The sequence below is a fragment of the Durotheca rogersii genome (genome assembly GCF_024521655.1).
Source record: "Durotheca rogersii strain YMJ 92031201 chromosome Unknown GGS23scaffold_1, whole genome shotgun sequence".
In the NCBI taxonomy this organism is placed as follows: domain Eukaryota; kingdom Fungi; phylum Ascomycota; class Sordariomycetes; order Xylariales; family Xylariaceae; genus Durotheca; species Durotheca rogersii.
In genome coordinates, this window is record NW_026251232.1 from 517,471 (window position 1) to 537,224 (window position 19,754).

General features: G+C 56.5%; 5 protein-coding genes across 5 annotated transcripts; 2 read left to right on the forward strand and 3 right to left on the reverse strand.

Annotated features, from left to right (window-relative positions):
- Positions 1–1,742: 1,742 nt before the first annotated feature.
- Positions 1,743–3,075, reverse strand: GGS23DRAFT_543498 (uncharacterized protein). The gene has a single exon (XM_051514850.1). It carries the CDS (start codon positions 2,892–2,894, stop codon positions 2,475–2,477), a length of 420 nt encoding a protein of 139 aa, XP_051376700.1. The 5' UTR covers positions 2,895–3,075; the 3' UTR covers positions 1,743–2,474.
- Positions 3,076–6,134: 3,059 nt separating this feature from the next.
- On the forward strand, positions 6,135–9,401 carry GGS23DRAFT_6113 (uncharacterized protein). Its single transcript, XM_051520394.1, has 2 exons — positions 6,135–7,057; positions 8,704–9,401. Exons 1-2 carry the CDS (start codon positions 6,523–6,525, stop codon positions 9,240–9,242), a joined length of 1,074 nt encoding a protein of 357 aa, XP_051376701.1. The 5' UTR covers positions 6,135–6,522; the 3' UTR covers positions 9,243–9,401.
- Positions 9,307–10,662, reverse strand: GGS23DRAFT_6118 (alpha-N-methyltransferase NTM1). The gene is made up of 3 exons (XM_051520439.1): positions 10,317–10,662; positions 9,681–10,043; positions 9,307–9,607 (listed from the first exon to the last, which is right to left on the reverse strand). The coding sequence occupies exons 1-3, from the start codon at positions 10,580–10,582 to the stop codon at positions 9,475–9,477; spliced, it is 762 nt and encodes a 253-aa protein (XP_051376702.1). The 5' UTR covers positions 10,583–10,662; the 3' UTR covers positions 9,307–9,474.
- Positions 10,663–11,180: 518 nt separating this feature from the next.
- On the reverse strand, positions 11,181–15,758 carry GGS23DRAFT_543508 (TPR-like protein). The gene is made up of 4 exons (XM_051514851.1): positions 15,508–15,758; positions 15,310–15,427; positions 12,359–15,240; positions 11,181–12,301 (listed from the first exon to the last, which is right to left on the reverse strand). Exons 1-4 carry the CDS (start codon positions 15,511–15,513, stop codon positions 11,657–11,659), a joined length of 3,651 nt encoding a protein of 1,216 aa, XP_051376703.1. The 5' UTR covers positions 15,514–15,758; the 3' UTR covers positions 11,181–11,656.
- A 512-nt stretch (positions 15,759–16,270) lies between these two features.
- On the forward strand, positions 16,271–19,091 carry GGS23DRAFT_6224 (uncharacterized protein). Its single transcript, XM_051521158.1, has 2 exons — positions 16,271–16,722; positions 16,774–19,091. The coding sequence occupies exons 1-2, from the start codon at positions 16,378–16,380 to the stop codon at positions 18,841–18,843; spliced, it is 2,415 nt and encodes an 804-aa protein (XP_051376704.1). The 5' UTR covers positions 16,271–16,377; the 3' UTR covers positions 18,844–19,091.
- Positions 19,092–19,754: the final 663 nt, after the last annotated feature.

Below are 19,754 nucleotides of genomic sequence, written 5' to 3' on the forward strand. Positions count from 1 at the left end.
AGGCAGCTTCTGTAGCTTGTTAGACCGTCACCTGCGGGGCACGATGCATCAACAGCCCGGCCTGCGATGCGCAGAGGCTGCTTCTGCTGATCTGAGAGCCTAGCCGCCCAGGGCCATTTCGTCAGTGGTCCCATCGCCTCCACCGGATTTACATCTCTATACATACATACATATGTATGTGCATGCATACTGTACGAGGACATGGCACACCTCAGCCTCCTAGATGAGCACGCACTGCATCACTCGTCTCTCCATTGGCACGTTTAGAGGACACGGCCGTGTCGCCTCTCGCAGGTGCGCCCGGTGCTCGGCTACGCGATACAGATAAGTTTGCTGGGGGGAGCGCTCGCAAAGCCTGGATTTGGGTGCGTCGCAGTCGGCCGCGGACACGAGGATGCCCGTGTCTTACCGGATTCTAAATTCTACCTACCTCGCGCTCCGTAATCGCCCGGGAGCGTTTAGTGTTCCTCCGCCTGTCTTCTTGCGGTAAGCTGGCAAGGGAGAGAGCGTTGTCGTCACGTTCAGCCTGGGCTGCGTTTGCTTCAGGGGTCCCCCTCCTTGGCATCAAGATGCCAGCCAGCCCGCAATGCCTTCACCGGACAAGAAAAAAAGGGACGGGGGGGGGAGGCATACCCAATACAAGGGAGAGCACGCACCCATGCACTGAGGTGCCCGCGTCCGCGCATACCACAGCTCCAGCTGCATGCGCGTATTCCGGAACTCGGGCTCGCGGGCCACGGCATTCTGTGGCCATGCATACCTGGCTACCTACATTGGGTGCCATACATACACATATACTACGTACCATGTAGGTGTGTGCATACATATATGTGTGTGTGCGTGTTAGCTGTCGCCCATGCTGTACGAAAACATGCTGGTTCCCAATCGCCATGGCATGGTTCATGTTGCTGCCGTGTGATGAGGCCACCATCTGGTCCTGGTCGACATGCGCTCACACCTGCATGCTCATACAACCTGCCTCAGGTACCTCCTTGCCGAGGAGTGCCTACGTCGGGTACATATAGCTGCCTCCTACATCAGGTATGCTCCTAGGCTTGGGCCCTGCCGCCTGCGGCCTTCTCTGCGGCCAGCAGAACGCGCTACCCGGGCACGTACATGATATGAAAGCTCGCTCGCGCGAAATTACAGCATTCCGTCTAGCGCAACGTAGGCGCAGGGATCGTCCTTCAACCAGGCCAACCCGGCAGCCTGGGTAGAAAGCCACAGGTTAAACCATGTCTGGCCTTAGGCCTGGGTGGCGGTATCTTACGATTCCGGATTGAGATTGAGCGCTGCTGCAAAATGAGGCAATGTTTTGAAACCTCGTGGCAACGTGGTGTCGCCTTGTCGCCAGTAGCCGCGGCATCATGCGAGACCATGCGCCCGACATGGACTGACTGCCTGGATTCGCCAGAGACGGGGCTCTCTGCGGGCGGCCATCACGACTGCGTCCAGTCACGCGTTCATTGGTGGTTCACCGCAATGACTCGAGACGTTGCATTTCCCCATTTGCAGTCAAATTGACGATTGATCAATCACATCGTCGTATTCTAATCTCATACGTCCTCGACGATGGTCGTGTGCAAGGTAGTCAATATTGGGCTAGGGTCGAAAGGAAATAAAGCCTCAAAACGAGGCACGGGAGAGACAGCGTCGCAACCTCATATTTCGGATGGGCTTCTCCCTGGCCCTAATTTACTTTTTTTTTCTTTTCTTTTCTCTTTTTTTTTTTAATACGGACGCGTCGAACCCCCTTTCCCCACGCCTTCTCGACGCCGTCGGAGAATACATATACACATGACGGCTGGTCCATTCCGCATTCAATGCAGGAACAAGGTCCGAGACATCGTGGAATGAAGCAATTTGCAGGTTCCGTCACCAAGCGGGTTGAGGCTATCTTGTCTCGCTTGTCTCATCTTAGAACCTACAACCTATCGGGCTGCTGCAAGGCATGCGTTCGCACACGTCATTTCAACCCTATCGTCGACGGCACGCCTCTCGAGGTCGAGACTTTTGAAAGGTAGTAGCGGTTACTAACCCTACGATAGTACGGTACAATGCCTGATCTCGTCCGCAGATCCTGAACGACCCACTACCGCCTGGCAGCTCAGGGCGACATCGATAGCATCATGGCTCTAATCAAACCCAGGCTCGTTTTTAATTACTGGTGGGTGGTCGGCAACGCGACCACAACGGCACACCACCACGTATTGGAGAGGCAGCGACGAGATGAGGTTTCATGGTCATGGATTCTCGACCAACTCGTGACGGGCAGACGCCTTTCCTTCAGCCCAAGCAGGTATACTATACATCGTATCCTATATACGACAGGCCGGGAAGTCCCGGGGCCGGTTATTATCGTGCATACGTACGGGAACTGAAAACCTCGAGGCCGGTTCGGCGGCATTCGCGGACTTTTTCCTCCACGCGTGTGGGTGAAAAGATGGCGGTCGATTTTCAGTTTGGATTATTAATTATGCAGGTAGTCGATAGTTATAGTACACGTCGCCGGGGGTTATCGTCAATACCCCCACTAACGAGAGCTCTAGACTCAGGAATACGTTGGCGCAACACGCCCCCGATCCATGGGACAGCAAGAAAGAGTGAAGGAAAACAACCAAGACAGCAGAAAAAGGGGGTCGTCGTCCCAAAGTTAACCCAGCAATCTGGACCGGACTGGAACACACCCTCCTCCCCCCCCCCTTCTCCTCTCTGCCGAGTGCTCCGTATCTGGATCTGGAGATTGAATTGGGGAGAGGGGGCTGTTTTCTCGCGTGTTTCCCTGGGAATTTCTCAGATTCTGGAAAGTGTATCATGTACGGCATGCAAAGCACAGCTGCAGCTAATAAGTGCAGGCCGCGGAACAGGGGGGTCAGACCATTACAGCGCGGCATCCGTCTGTAAAAGTGGCTTCGCGACTGGCTCCGCCCCAGCTTTCAGGGCGTCGCAATGCAACACAAGGACGGAGCTGTCAGTTGTCACGTACATGCGCCCATATCCAGAATTCCACCCTTCCCTTCGCAGGCCGGGGAGCGGAGCCAGTAAGTGCGAATTGGACCGGCCGAACAAAACTCCAGATGATGGCTTGTGTAGGCGACATTGGCATCGGCGGTGAGCCACCAATCCTACCTGCCTACGCAACCCGGGTTCCCTTTTTACGAGAGATGTGTGTCGATACAGAGACTAGAAGAAAGGAAGAAGAAGAAGAAGAAGAAGATGATGATGATGAAGAAACCCACCATTACGTACGCAAAATTAGTTGCACGCTGGCTGCACCTTTCTAGCGATGGCACCGCCGCCTCATGTCTTGCCGACACATGGCCGGCATGCTGTGTGTGTGTGGGTGCGGGTGGTATGCGCGTGTACGTGTGTGTATATGTGTGTACATATATCCGTGTGTCTTGTGTCTTCCTCCCTCGCTCGCTCACTCGCACACACGCGCGCGCTCTCTCTTCCTCTCTCTCCTAACCCCCCCCACAGTTGGGCGGCCCTGGTGGTGCTACGGAGTACACACATACATGCCTTACATACATGTGTCACAGGTCTATATCACGGTTTTTATTGCCGTCGTCATCCAGGCCGATTTAGTGACACGCAGATTGTCGAGGATGATGGCTGCCGAACATACAGGCCAGGATTATGCCTCTCTGGCCTGGACGAACGAGCCCCGGGGCTATTCTTGTTCAGACGCAAAGCTTAAGCCAGTTATGAGCACTTGATCCCACAACCCGCCGCCCCTTATGGCCCTTATGGGTTGAAACCTGACTGGGGTTGCGCGGTCTATATCTATGATCTCTGTAGGTACAACACGCACATATGAGCAGGTACATACCTACATCCCTAGGTACATGCCTAGTCACAAGTACCAGCCAACGTGCACCCCTACACATGTATATACATACACACATGCATGCCCAACGGACAGGATTTTCCAGATTCCCTGCCGGCCAAGGGGCCGCACAGAGCCGGGTGGAGCGGCCCTCAGGCGTCATTCGCACAGTATCACTTCCAGCCCGCCGTCGGACAGTGTCCATTTCGTCTTACCCTTCCCGCTTCCCCTTGTTTTGTTTTTTTTTTCTTTTCCTTTTCTCTCTTCTATCCGATCTCCTCAGAATAGGGTGGGTGGAACTGGATTCTGGAAGACTTACCCGCATCAATCTATGATCATGTGGTCGTCGTCTATTTCGAGGCTGCTTCTGATAGTTTCGGAACGGCGCGAATCCTCGGCTCTCTTCCTCGTCATAGCCGGACTGACTAATTCTTCTTGGCCCGATCCATCATCGCCTACGAGTACGGCGCACCCAGGTTCGGTCCCCCCCCCCCCCCCCCCTTTCGAGGCTTTCTCTCTACTACCTCCTGTCCCTACTTCTATCCCTATGCTCTTCCACTCTCTCCAAGTTATGGATATGAAAAGTAGGTAGTATATACGCACGCACGCACGCAGGGTAGTAGGGGAGGGAGGGTAGCATGTCCATCTGTCGCTGGAATCGCTCGATGGGGGTGCATTCTGCATGCACCCATGATGCACCCGCCGCCCGAGTTTCTCGTAAAGAGAGCAGGAAAAAAAGAAAGGAGAGGAAACGAAGATTAGTGGACTGAGAGGCGCCGCAAAGGGAAATCTGGTCTCCTTGACGACGCCTACACCGACACGTTTATCGAGACCTGCATATCGACCTTACCTACTTTTTGCCTGTACCCGTGATCTGGTTCTCCTCCGTCCCCCTTCCCTCCGCCTCAGCAACCAAGTAGCTTCCTCCACGCGACCTTGTCGTGGATTCACGCGATTCGCAACAGGCGGTCACCAATTCGGACGAACCGCCCGAATGCAGGCTCTGCGGTCCTGGCGGTAACGCTGGGTCGTGGCTTAATCCGTCGTCGTGGTCGCAGTCTAGACCAATTGCCTCACCAGGACCGCCCTCGAGAGGATTTCGTGCGTGGGGAGGCAGGTTGGGCCATGTGTTCGCCCGCCCGCCGGATGCCCACTTCGCTCCTCGGGGGTTTTTTTCCCTCTTCCTCTTCCCTTGGTCTTTCCCGCCTCCTGGATAACCGTATCTGGGTAGGAATGGAGACTCGTTCTCATATTGCCGGCCTCTTCATTTATTTATGAAATTTTCGAGGAGGGGGGGGGAAACACCTTCTTTGCGGCGTTATAAGAGAGGGATGCAGCCAGACCCCCCCGCGAGATCCAACACTCAGGTGACACGTCTCAATCCACCAACCCCTTTCCACGTTTATCTTGTGGGTGATGCAGATACCCTGGCTGTATGACACGGTGTTCATCGGTGTGCATAGGTGAGCTGTCTTGAGTTAGTGCCGCCCTCTCCCCTACGTGTCTCGCATCCTGAGTTCATTTCGGGCGTCCTGCTTGAGCCGACAAGGGTCACGATAACACGTAGTTAGTTGTGTCGAAGTCGACATCGGATTTCGGGTTCGTAAGTACGTGTACCATACCGTTGTGCGCAGCGACCGCCCGCCCGCCCGTCTAGCGATAGATACGGAAGGGATGGAAAGGAGAAGGGGGTGCAGAGTAATAATTGCCGTGGCGGGAGCTCGGCAGCGACGTAGTCTGGTTGCCGGCGTCCGAGATAGCTCCCTACACATACAGGCTCTTCGGATCGAGAGGCAGGGCAATAACTCGGCACGGTGTCTGGTGCACATCCTCGCGGCTATGAGGCCCGCACTCCGCGAAACCGGGAATGACAATGCGATGGTTACTCCAAATCATATAGATGAATCTGCGTAGTAGTATTGTATGTGACCGCACCGTCGCTTCTCCCGAGGGTCGTGGAGGTGAATTTCACAGGGCAAATCACCACGGGGAATTGGGCAAGGTCGTGTAAGCGCCGGGGGGGGGGGAGAGTTGGGTGGCATCTAGGAGACGAGCCGATCACCTCTGTATCTCTCTATGTCTCTCCCTCTCCCTCTCTGTATGTGTGTATGTGTGTGTGTCTCTATACCTGGCGCTGTGGCTGTAAGCCGCCTTTGAGGAATTACCTAAACCAGCTACAATTGGGCGGGCCAATCCGAACCGAGTCCACGCAGCCGCTCGTCTGTCGCTACCGATTCGGCGCCAGCAAGGGAGGTTCGTCCATCGATCGATTGAAATAAAAATTCCGAGACACACAGCCGCTCGTCGGGTGCTCCACCAACAGCCCGCCCAAGCCGCCGCCAACAACCAGACTTACTAACACATGCCACGCACACTCTCTCACTCTCTTCCCCCCTTTTGGGAAAACGGAAAAGGAAACGAAGCGAGGCCGAAAAGCAATGAGGTAAGTAAGCAAGGAGGAACTATCTCCATCGGCGAAACCCCCGATCTGCACCAACCGAGCGGGGCTTTCTAGAAGGAAAAAAGAAATACGGGGGAAATTGAGATAAAAAAGTAAAATAAAATAAAAATAAAAATAGAGGGGGACGGGTAGACAAGGCTTTATTTTGTTGGTTCGCATTTCCCCTCTCTGCTCCCCGCGAGAAAAAAAAAAAGAAAGGAAAAAGAAAAAGAGAGAAGGGGCAAGAAACAGCATGTCCACCTCACCGACGACCGAGTTCCAGCAGTGGCACGTCACGGAGCCCTTCCTGCACCTGCGGTGCGGGCTCGGCGAGGGGCCGTACTACGAGGCGGCGACGCACCGGCTGCGCTTCGTCGACATCAAGAAGAAGCGGGTGCACAGCGTGGACCTGTCGCGGCCGCTGGGGGACCCGCGCGGGTACGACGCGGACGAGCCCACGACGACGACGGCCACCGCGACGGCGACCGGCGGCGGCGGCGGGGGGCTGCCGCCGTCGCCGACCGTGGAGACGATCCAGCTCGACTGCCCGGTGACGGTGACGGCCGACATCGAGGGCGTCGACCCGCGCGAGCGCTTCGTCATCGGCGCCAAGTACGGCATCGCCGCGCTCGACCGCCGCACCGGCGAGTACCGCTACGTCGCGCGCTTCCGCGGCGCCGCCGAAGACGACGACGAGCGCCTGCGCAGCAACGACGGCGCCGTCGACCCCCACGGCCGCTTCTGGCTCGGCACCATGACCGACATCGGGCTCGACCTGCGGCCTGAAGGTGAGCGCGCGCCTCTCTCTCATCTCCATCTCTACCCCCTTCTCCCTCTAGCGCGTTTCTTCTCTTCGACGCCCTCTCTCCTCTCTCCTCTCTCCTCTTCGTCTCCCCCCCTCCCCGCCCCACTACCTACCCCCTCCCCCTTTTCTCCTCCCTCCGTCTTCCAACCCACCCCCTCCTCCTCACCCTCGGAGATCTCGTTCTGCGCGCACCCGTGCGTTGTCTACGTCTACGCACCTATGTAATGCATAACCTTACCCGACCTCGTATAATCAACCTCCCCCGGTGGTCGTCGAAGACGAAGGGGACCAGAGCCAGGGCCAGGGTCGGACGAGCACGCGGGCCCGACGTGTTGTCGTCCGTCATCTCGTCTGCGCTCGCTCGCCTCGCCCTCGTCCTCGCTCGCCACCTCGTCCGGGACGGGAAAGCGAGGCGAGCCCCGATCAGCGAAGCGAGTCGCCCCTCGCTTCGCTGGCCCCGCGGGAGAGGATGACAACCCTGCCCTGCCCTGCCTACCGACTCGCGAGCTCTCGTCCTCCCCCCTCCCCCTCCCCCGGCGTCCCTGGGTTAACAGCCCGCCTGGTATAGGGCAGGACAGGGAGACCGGCGGCCCCGGGGGAGAGGAGAGCAGAAGGGGGGGGCGAGGGACCAGGAAAAAAAAATCAATAGTCTGCGCGCGCGCGAGCGGCCATGCCAACCTTTCTTAGTCTGCCGGCTTTTTGTATCCCCCGTCCGCTGCCTACCTACCCAGGCATATATACATATACACGTAGTACGTGCCTATACATGCATACACACGCACATACGTACATAATGCGCCGGGCCGCCCGGGCCTGTCCGGGGATCGAGCGTCCCGGGAGGGGGAGCCGTGTGTACTTTTTAGGGGGGGGGAGGGGGGCGACGGGGGTTTTTTTCTCTCTTTCTTTGTATTCCTCTTCTCCTCTTCTATCTATCCCCTATAAGGATTTTTTTTCCCTCCCTTCTTCTCTTTTGTCAGCCCATGCCTTGCCTTGCCTTGCCCTGCCTTGCCCTGCCTTGCCCTGCCCGCCTGCCTACCTACATGTATATGCCTACCTATTATACATATATCTCCCGGCCGATGCACACATATACCCACCACCACCGCCACCACCGCTCGGCCCATGTTCCATGGCGGAGAGAGTTCTAGGCCGTGGGGAACCGAAGAAACAATAAACCTGACAAGAAACAAATTTACCCCCCCCCCCCCCCCAATACCTCCCTCTCCCTCCCTCTTCCCAAAAAAGTTGGCACACGCGAGGGCGGGGGGCGTGAGCAGAGAGAGAGAGAGGCCCGCCCCCCCGGAGGGTGTGAGAATGGGCGCCCCGTCCGTCGTATTATCGGATGGCTCGACGCGACGCAATAAATGACACGCTGCTACCAATAACACCACAACTAATCATCACAAGACGTATTGTTTTATTGTTTATTTATAACCGAGAGCTAAATTTAACCTTTTTGTTTTTTTGGTCGTTTTTTTCTGCCCCTCTCCTTTTTCTTCTTTTTGCTCTTTTTGCCTTTTCTTGATTTTTTTTGGGGGGGGGGGGGGGGGTCGTCGTCGTTGTCGGTGCATTTTTTTTCTTTTTCTTTCTTTTTTTGCCCACTTCTGACGTGGTGTCCCGCCTTCGCAGGCTCCGTCTACCTGTTCGACGGGACGCGCACGGCGCGGTCGATGCGGCACCCGGTGACGATCCCGAACTCGGTGGGGTGGTCCCCGGACAAGCGGACGCTGTACTTCACGCACTCGACGGAGCGCGTCATCTTCGCCTTCGACTATGCCGCGGGCGCCGCCGCCGCCGGGGCCGGCGACGACGACGTCATCGCCAACGAGCGCGTCTTCTACCGCCACGACGGCCCCGGCGAGCCCGACGGCTTCCGCGTCGACGTCGACGGCAACCTCTGGCAGGCCGTCTACGGCGAGGGCCGCGTCCTCAAGATCTCCCCCGCCGGCCTGCTCCTCGGCGAGATCCGCCTCCCCACCCGCAACATCACCTGCCCCCAGTTCGTCGGCACCGAGCTCTACATCACGTCCGCGAGCATGGCCGACGGCGAGGACGGCACCGCTGAAGAGGTCGAGCTCGGCGGCGCCCTGTTCCGCGTCGACGTCGGCGTCCAGGGGCTCGAGCCCTTCTTATTCAAGCTAACCGATGTCGAGGAGGAGGAGGCTTGAAATGGTGATCGTTGTAGGGAGGCTATCTCAAGTCACGGGGAAGGAAGCAGGGGGCGGGGGGACAACTAGGGCAATGGGTCTGCGCAGGATTTGAAAGGGTAAGTGAGCGATAGGAGGAAAGCTTTCGTCGTCGAGGGTCATGTCACACCTTCACATACATAGACACTATATACAACTATCGATGAGAGAGGCCTAGAAAAGATATCTGCGGGCCAGAAGAGGTCCAAGACATTCATTCCGTGACTTTAGGCTTTAACGCGTACATCCGCACGGGGTAAAGCTCAGCAGGGAACCCGTGCTGCAGTTCGGTCCTAACTATGCGCAACCCGGCGCTGTCGAAAACCCGCCTGAACGTCTCGTCTTGCCTGCGCATCGTTAACGGGGGGGGCAGCTCAGCCGGCCTCGCCGTCGAGATCTTTGGGGGTTGGGGGACGTTACCTCGTGACGCTGCTGTCGAGCTCGTCGAAGAGGTCCTCGCCGGCGGTGCTCAGGTTCTCCTTGACGACGATGAGGCCGGTGGGGGTGCCGTCGGGGGCGGTGGCGAGCGCGGCGGCGCAGCGGCGCAGGTAGTCGGCGAGCTGGCGGTCGGTCAGGTGGCCGAGGCACCACTGGTTCCAGACGAGGTCGTACGGCGGCGGCGCCGCGTCCGCCTCGCCCGGCCGCCACTCCTCCAGCCCGACGTTGTACACCCGCCCGACCCCCGCCCGCCCCGCCAGCGCCGTCGTGAACTTCGCGATCGGCTCCACCACGTCGACTGTCTCCGCCACCTCCAGCAGCAGCCCCTCCGTCACGCGCCCGATCCTACCCCCCGCGCCCCGCGTTCAGCCTCGTGTGCGTCGGTTTTTTTCTTTTTTGGGGGGAGGGGGGGAATAAAAAATAAAAAGGAAAATAGAGCGACGCTTGTCTCCACCCCGCGGGCGCGTACGCGTGTGCCTACCTGCGAACCTAACCTGCTGCCCTCGAACGACGCGAGTATCTCAACTCGGACCGTACCATGTCGTGTCGAGTCGAGTCAGGGGGAGAAGAGAAGGGGGTGGAGAGGGGGGGGGGAATAAAAGCAGCTGTGGCACGTACCCAGCGCCGCCCTCGAGGGCCCTCGCCACCGCCTTGCGGCCGCCGGTGCGGCCGAGCCCGAGCTTGGCCAGGAAGCTGCGCGAGCCCCGGAGGTCGACCCGGGACACCCCCGGGAACCCGCCCAGCATGCCGTTGACGTCGGCGTCGACCCCCGACCAGTACCGCCGGCTGTCGTCGGCGCTGATCCGCGAGTCCGGTGGCGCCGCCGCGGGCTCAGATGCCGACGGCGGCGGGTTCGCGGCCTCCTTCCCTCGGGTGACGGGCATTGTTGTCTGCGTAGATGGGTGGGTAGGTTAAGTATAGGTGTAGGCGTAGGCGTAGATCTGTGTGTCTCGGGGATGAGTCGCAGCCTCGCCCAGCAGTCTCGATAGCTAGGTAGCTCTTGATTCTTCCCCTCCTCGGGCGGCCGGGTGGGTGCCGATCTGAATTAGGAGGCGAGAAGGTGCCGAAGTTTCTGTCGACCTGCCCAGCCTGCTAGCAGCCGGCAGATAAGGGGTAGGGAGAGCAGAGGGGGGACGGAAATTAGCAAGGTAGGGGGATGTCTCGACGGTGAGACGTCCAGCAAGATGCTCGGGAAGATGCTCAGCAGGTTCTCGTCGCCGACGTTCGGGCCTTCGCGGCAGGGCTTGGGCTGGCTTCCATGGTATAAGAGCCTTGGGGATGCGATGTGGGCGGAGAAGTGTTTCCAGGCTTGGATGGGTTCGAGGCCTATGTAAGTTGGGTAGTCGATAGCCCGTCACGTGCGCGGAGCCGTGTCAGTTCATTATAGTGGGTACCTCGCCCAGTTACGCAGCGGCCGCCTCAGCAGCTATACCTAGTAGTAGAATACTACGGATAGGCGCATGCTTACCTAAGGCATATGTCGTAGAAAGAGGCACGCTGCACAGTATCCGTGTTTAGATGCTGCTACAGAGTCGACGACTACTCGAGATCCAGAATTATGAGGACGAAAACTAGAAGGATGTCGATTGTGAGTCGGCAGGAAGAATTCCTCGACCGGGATGAGCGTTCAGCTTTCCAAATGGTGTCTATATATTATCATTAATATCTAAATGCCGCTGATGATAGTGGGATATGCCACGAGAGGGTATCGAGTCCGATCTAGAGGTGAAGGTGAAAGGGGGAGGCCGAGTTTCTAACGCGAAACGACGACACCACACCCCGACCGGAAGACAAGAGAGAAAAATCTATCGCATACTAGGGTCCCCGCCAAACTCCATCAGTTGCCAATCTTCTTGTTACTTTTCCGTCTATCCGAGAGGTGTCTATCGTTTCGTTTTTTTCCTCTTTCTTTCTTTTTCTTTTTTTGCGCGGAGATGCCCTAGCGGAACGGGTTGGCCCTATAGCACGTAGCCGCTGGCGCTCACGCAATTCCAATCGCGGACACCCATCCCTTCCTCGAGCTCGATACACCACCAAAGCGCATCTTTAGCCTTGTCCAACTGCCCGCTTTCTTCGTGGGCTCTAGCCAAGGCAAACCACGCATCCGAGGAATTCCACCCCGTGCCTAGCCTGGTGAGTCCAGATAGAAGCCCGTAGGCCCTGTCCCGGGCGGCAAGCCGGTCGACGAGAGGTAGGGAAACGGCCTTGTAGGGTGCCAGGAGTTCTTCTGTCGAAGGCTCATCCGATTCGGTAGTAACCGAGGGCGTTTTATTTAGGAGGGGCCAGCTTAAGCCGTCGTCTGTCGCGTCGCCTCCGAGACCCAGCGGTGTTGATGGCAGTGTCGGTACATCTCTCAGCGGAGAAGAGCCTGCCCGAGCTTTCCGCGCGTTGGGATGCGGCGGGACCAGTGTTGCCAATTCACCATCCGGCAGAACGATACCGGGTATCGTGGGAGGAGGCAGCAGTACCTCGGTGTAAATGTCGAGAAGTATGTTAGACAATCCGACAATCGCCGAGAGATGGTTCGGGTAGTGCATCAAGGCTTCCTCGAAGTGATCTTTCGCCACGTAAGCTGTGCCTTCGGAGGCCGCAAGATGGCCCACCTACGTAACGTTAGCAGGAGCCCATTATACGCAGGAAAATGCCGACTGGCTTCATACCTCGGTGTGCACGTCGGCCCAGAGCTCTTCGACCGATCTTTTCCCTCCCCAGCTAGGATTTTGCAGCGTCACCGAGCCGCTCGCGTCTTTGGTAATGTCCGTTTCTAGGCCGTCTACCAACTTCCTCGCCTCGTCGATAGCGCCTTTGGCATCGGCGTGCATGTTAGCACGGCGATAGAATGCGGCAATCATCAACCACACTTTGACGAGCACGGTTTGCCTCTGCCGCTTGACTGCCTCCTTCGGGAACTGCACCATGGGTAGCGGGTTACTCGGCGTAAGTGAGTCTATGATCAGCGGTTCCGAACCGCTCGCGGAACCCCGTCTCGACGAAGCGGTAGAATCATAGCGATGCAGTCCCCGGCCTTTCGAAAGAGACTGCTGTCTCGATATGTCACTCTTGCTACTCCAAGTAAAGATCTCCGCTCGCTCCTGCGTCGTTCCGTCCGCCACAGCTTGCGGGTGTGGGTAGAATTCGTCGCCGTCCGCGACGGTTGGGGCGTGAGAACCTATGCTCGCGGAGGCTCGCCGCGGTTGCGCGCTAGGCTCTCGCTTCTTCAAGCTATTCCGCCTCGCCGATTCGCTGCGTATGCTGCTCGATCTCCTAGATCGCCGAGTCTCCCCAGCTTCGCCATTTTCTTTGGTGACGTGTATAGTAGGGGCGGCGGTCCCGGTACTAATGGTGGTTTGGGCGGTCTGGGGCCTCTCCGTTGCGACAGTGGACGTGATGCTCTCTGCGGTGCTGGCATGCTTCTGATTTCGGGACGGTCCAGCCGACCGGCTGCCGAAGATGCTTCTGACCGTGCCAGCGGAGCTTTTGGGCACCTCCATGGCCGCCTTTTGATTTGCCGCTGGCCCTCGTGGCTGGAATTCGCCGAATAGCCTATTGTACAAGACTAACAGTTCGTGGCTTGCGTTCACCGCAACCTCTGGCCCTTCCAACAGCTCCAGGAGGGCAAGTTGTGTCATTTTCACCTCGATCATGCCCTCCTTCTCGAGATCGCCCATTTCATCAACCAAGCCCCCTCTCGAATAGGATTTCTCGTCCCGAGCCTCCAAGTCATTTAGGTGCTCGCTACGGAAAGTCCCTTCCAAGTCTTGCGAGCCAAACAATACAGTCGGGTCATCGAACTGCTCAAAAGCCCCTTCGCAGGCCCTTGCGGCCATTATATAATCCTGCCTGGCACTCAATAGGAGTGCTAGTAGATGCCACAGAGGGATTAGCGACCGCTCCCGCCAATATGATACCGATCCAGGATACGCTCTAGTCTTCTTATTAGACATAAGCGCGGCCTTGACGATATCGATGGCTGCCGTGAGTTCCCTCTGCTCCGCTAGCAGTAGACCGAGCGTAAACAGGGTTCTAACATCAGTTGGGTTTCCATTTTCCGGCGATAACGACTTTTGGAAGCTTCGAATAGCCTTGGCTTGTGTTTCGGACCGCAGAGTCGCATCATGGGTTGCTCGGGACCATTGTGCTTGCGCGATACCGATGGCTTGCCACGCTAAGGCGTGTACGCGGGACGGTATCCTTGGATGCAGTATTACACCGTTTCCGTTTTCCTCCTCCAGCGTAGTGATATGATCTTGCCCGCTGGGAAGCGGTGCTGGCAACTTCTGTAAAAATCTTTCCAACTCAGCTCCTAGTTCATGTGCCTTCTCCGCGGCGTCTCGGAAACCATACTGGCACAAGGCTGTGATCGCCTGGGACAGGGTTTCCAAGACGGTAGCATCGTCGTCCAGACTCGGTTCTGGGTGACCAGTTTTGTCCACTCGGGCCTTCCCTTTCTTGACGATTTCCAAGTAGGAGTCGAAGGCGTGGAAGGCCAAGTCAAACTCGGCAACAGAAAGGTGAATCGTGAACAGGTATCGCAGGATGGCCGTCGAATGATATGTCTTGGTCGCGGCGCGGTAGAGAATGTCCAGTATCCCCCGACTAAGGCCTTCTTTACCATTAGGCCCAAGATCCTGTGCATGCCAATCGTGCCCGTTCAATACGGCCCAATTCTTCATCACGGCCGCAACAAAATCTTCCACCTCCTGCCTCTGTTCATCGGCGCGCGGAAAAGACGTTTCGCTCAGGAGTAGCGCTTCGTAGGCTGTCTCGACTTTTTTCAACTCCATCCGAAGCTGGCTTCTAGCGGATGATTCGTTGGTGACATCGACAAGGCCGGTGGGAAACGGCAGGTCCTGTTGTAGGATGCCGGAGATGGCGGCGTAATACTCATTCCACACCCTCCTCCTCGGGACGGTCCCGCGAAAGCCATGGCCGCCCACAAGCGGTGTCCCTTGGGTCTTAGAAGCATCCCAGTATTTTGCCCACGAGCGGAAAGGTGCCAGCGAGTTGGTGTCCTCGAGAGCCTTCTCGCCTCTTTCCAGAGCCTGGGCTTGTAGCATGCAATACTCAGTCAAGAAGAGCTCGGCCCAGAATCGTAACTGCTTGCGACCCTTGTCGCCCGATAAAATGTGCGATGGAGAGACTAGGGCCGATTCGAAGACGTCCAACGCTGCAACTCGTTCGTTGCTTCTCGCTAGGCAGTTGGCCTTTAGGTACACAGCCTTGAGAGAGCACACCCTTGTCCATTCGGAGGCACCATTCGCCTGGCCTGGTTGAGCGGCTTCACTCTCTATGTTCTCGGAAAAGTGGCTCGAGGCCGAGCCATACTCGCCAACAGTCCAGTAAAGCCATCCTACACACACCTGGGCCTGGTATTTGTCTTCGAGGTGCGAGGTTTCCGAATCGATCGCGTTGAGAAGTCTAGGAAGCAGCTGGGAGATGTCTAAATCCCTGGTCGAAACGGCGGTTGAAGGTCGAGACCCGATGGCCTGCTTCTGGGAAGCCTTAACGATGGCGTACTCGATTTCGGCGGTGGTAGTGATACCTGCGCAAAAAGTCAGATGGTCAGAACCCAATGTTGCATAGGGAAGCAAGAGGCACACGGGAATCGTACATAGCCTGTCGGCGGCATGCTTGCGGACCTTTCGAACGAGTTCCGGAATGTCATCCCAGTTTCCGTCGCATCTGGCATCTTCTAACCGGGCTAAGTACTGCGTAACTTTTGCCAATCTCTATGCAGATAGCATCATCAGCGTCGGCGAGCAGCTAGGGCGACTACGCGAGTCAAGCAGAGAGGAAGGGAGAGAAATACATTCATCCTGAGGTGATCGATCGTTGGCCGTGAAGCAGCCGGGGTCTAAGCAAACGCGCTACTGATCAATCGGGCACTCCAATGGCATCTCGATTGATACAGATTGTGCTTTGACGGTATTATATGTCTTCAGGAGGCGTTCGGACCAGACTATCGGATAGCTCTCTGCCCCTGGGGTCGAGTCGTCACAGTTAGGAAATTAGATGAAGCTGGCTTGGCGGAAGGAAGATGAAGTAGGGGGGGAGGTAAAGTTGGTAATAAGTTAGGCACAACGCATACCTATGTCATGGACTCGTTAAATACAAGCGCCTTGCTATTACTGGTATTGTGTAATATTTCTCCATATTATGCATGTATAGAGAATAGGCTAGCTATTATAGGGTTTCCGTAAATAGTATGTAATTATGCGTCCGTGACCCCACCTGTGCACCACGAGAACTAGAGCTACCTAGGCAGGAAGAAAAAAAAAGAGGATTGGTCTAAGGCTTCAATGAATGCCATCTTCCTTTCCATTTGTACATGCATATCGGTGCCTTTTTGCATATCTGCCATATTGAGAAGGCTTGCTCACTTGACGATAAATCTTTCTGGTCCTCTTGAATTTCAAACTTCAAACATCGCACCCTCTTCAGGCACCATACAGGACGGCTTGTGACGAAGAAAAGAAAACTAACTTCAAGTTCCACATCATCTTTGAGAAGACCAGTGTAAAACCGAGCCTCTCGCAACAAAAAGGGTTGACAGAAGAGCTACTCACGGGGCCAAGGCGATAGGATGATATAACCGTCTACCGAGGTTCACAGTATATTCTCTATAAGCCTGGGCAGCGGCAGCAGCAGGAGCCGGAGTCGAGAATTAGCACCTCGAGTCATGGCATTCGCCGCACTTCCACCCGAGCTGCGCAGCCTCTGCCGGAGATTGACGTCGACTAAGGTTGACCAACTCCCAGCTATCCTGCCTTCTCTCCTCAAGGACTTATCACGCTGTCAAGGGCCACTATCCAAGCCCCAGGAGACTAAGACTCCCGAGGGCTCCTCTGAATCAGCGGTGCTCGTGCATAGGCTGAAGACCCAGATAGCCTCACTTCTGAATGGCAGAAGCGCCCACGGCCGCTTCGTCGCCGTCGCCTTGGTAAAGGCTGTCGTGGAAACTGGCGGCTGGGAGTGTCTTCGCACCTCGGAGCCATGGGTCCGGGGCCTGCTGTCCGTCCTTCAGGTGAGTATTCCATGTGCCGTCATGCGAATGTAACCGGCTTACAAGAAATAGAGAAAGGACTCGTCTGTTATAAAGGATATGTGCATCGTGGCCCTGGTCAAAATATACACTTTGATGCATGCCTACCCGACTCTAGTACGGGAAATCGTTACCCCTACCCTTCCTACATTTGCGACAGCATGTCTCCAGATCCTAAAGCCTCCGTTGTCCAGCAAAGCCGTTAAGATCACCAATGACCTTGTCGAGACCATCTTCGAGGCCTTTTCGGCCATAATCCCGTTATACCCCACAACTCTACGCCAATTCTCCGCCAAATTCAGAGCTGAGGCGCGGCCATATCTGGTCCCGACCAGCTCAGACACCGCTATTATCCCAGCGTCTTTACAGACAAGCAGTCGACGTCTAGTAGTCAGACTACATATGACAGCTGCAAAGGGTGGGGACGTAACGGAATGGGCGAGGAGTCTAGATGGCCTTATCAAGACATTCCACTCCACAGCCGACCAAGTCTTCCGAGCGATCCAAGAGAACTGGGAGTCAGTTTCAGGCCACATGTCAAGTTACACGCCACAAACGGCGGTCTTTGATGTAGAGCCCCAGGGCGGGGGCGCCGGCTCAGATCAGTTTCCTCCATGGACTGGCGTTTACGCAGGTAGCGAACGGATGATTGGCTTGCTTGATTTTATCGCCGACTACCTTCGTTGCCGCACGAAAAGCGCCGTTACCGTTCCGATTAGCGCTATTGTTGACATCGTGACGAGGGTGTCTTCGGTCATGCCGCCGCTTCCAGACAAGGAGAAGCCTGAATCGGCCGACATGAATTCGGCAGTCGGAAGGGAGGAGAAGGATGAACTGTGGGTGGTATTCCCGGATATTCAGGTTGCTGTCATGAGGCTACTTCTTACTGCAACCCGACGATTGGGAAGAAATTTCGTGCCGGCGGCACAGACATCGCTCGAACAGCTGTTGCGGATGTTCGAATCCGGGTATCGGTTACCAGAAGTTCGATTGGCGGCATTTCTTCTACTCAGAGAGATGCTCGAACTCTGCGGGCCGGCGATGGCTAAGCTTACTGTCGAAGGTTTAAGCCTCATCATAAAGACATGCTGTCGTGATATCCTCGCATCAGCGGGCCATATCAAGCGTCCTAAGCAATCAACCGCGGCTTTACAAGATGGACAGAAATCGAAATCCGTCGTCCACAACGCCGATGCGTTTCTGAACGGTAAGATCGAGGATGAATCTATCTCCGTCTCCTTAGACGCAACCCACATTCGGGCAGCTGAGGCGCTTTTAACTGCCCTATTCAGTCACGTACCCCAGCAGCACATCCCCTCCCCCCTCAGAATTCAGATGTTAAGGACAGCTATCCTATGCCGCAATAAGGACGCGCAAGTAGCCAGCGTGCTCCATCCGGCGAGGGAAAAGGATAATAGAACACCACAGGTCATACTGCCCTACCTTACTCAACAGTTTCCCTACGATGAAAGCGTTGAAGTATTACGCTTCAACTTCCGGCCGTTAGCAACAGGGCCTAGGAACAATCTCCTAGATTCGGAAGAGGCGTCGGTGGAAGAAGAATTGGACACGAGGCTTTCAAACAATAGCTTCTCATTCGGTCGGCCTTTCGAGAACCCTGTTTTCAACACCCAGGATGCTATCCCGACCGCAACGGCTAGGCCAACAAGCCCTGCTACACAACCTTCGGAAACTACAAGGACTCCCAACCCATTTCTTCCCGAGCCATCGCCGCAAACAATAACTATTGGATCGGAAGAGCACGCTGCCACCGTACAACCACCCTCTTCTACCAACTCGCTCAAGCGGAAGAACGAAAGCGCAGATATCGCCGTGTCCAAACGGCTTGAGGTTGACAATACAAAGGCTGTAACTAGTACTAGTACCATAATACCAGTCGATAGGACGGATGCTGCTTTCGACCCGCCGGGTGCTCGACACAGTAGAGCGGATAAAGTCGAAGCCGACGAAGGAGCGAAAGACAGCAGCGACAATGAGAGCGTCCATCTTAACATGGAGCTCGACTCAGACGACGAAGGGGAGGATGAGGAGAAGGAGGGAGACGAAGAAGATGGTGGTGACAACGACGCCGCCTCCGCCTAGGGAGGGCCGGAGAGCCAGGGTTGGATAGAGGAGACGGCAAACAGGCATTCGAGCCGAAGTCGACAGCTCAGCGATGTCACGCATGGTAAATGGGCGAATTCCTGGGCCCGCGCGTCCCGGGTAAAATTTGGCTCTCGCGTAGGCTATCAGTTGTTATCAACCCACGTGGGGGGAAAGGGGGTCTCGGGCCCAGGCGATGAGCTGTAGATACCACCCACACCCACACCTCGCAGGCTGCAGCAGAAACCAGCAAGGATGGGGGCGGGATGGGATGGGATAGCGTGGGATGTTGGTTGCTTGCTTTATCATGCAGATGCAAGGCACACACCCGCCCACACACGTATATATACGCACGCACGCCACACACGCATATGGTCACAGGACAGATTCCCTCCGTGTTTCTCGCTTTCGGTGGTGGAACCGTTCCGGATGAGAGCAATCCAAATATAACATGTGCTGCGATGAGCGCGTGAACGCAGGCCGCGTAATCGCGAAATGAACGACCGAGCCTCGATCTCGTGCGTGGGGTTGGGGGAGGGAGGAGGGAGGAGGGAGGAAAGGTGCTTTGCGATAGGAGCTCACGCGAGCCGTTTCCCAGACCGGGTCGCTGCTACCGGGCCGGATTCGCCAAGCCTGCCATCGCAATCTCTCCCTCCGTATATAAATAGGTATATATGTATTTGCGTGTGTGGGTGTGGGTGTAGGTGTGTGTAATTATCTCAAGGGCCACTGGGGGTTATACTGCCTAGGAGATATGGGCGCGCGACAATAGCCGGTGAGGTCGCCAGTCGGGATGGGTTGCCGGGTACGACGCCGCCCTCCGGTCTGGTTGGCTCGCTGGGCCGCGTCCCACGGCGCCCGGATACCGCACCCAGACCGAGCCGCAGTGCACCTGTTGTCCCGTCTGCGTA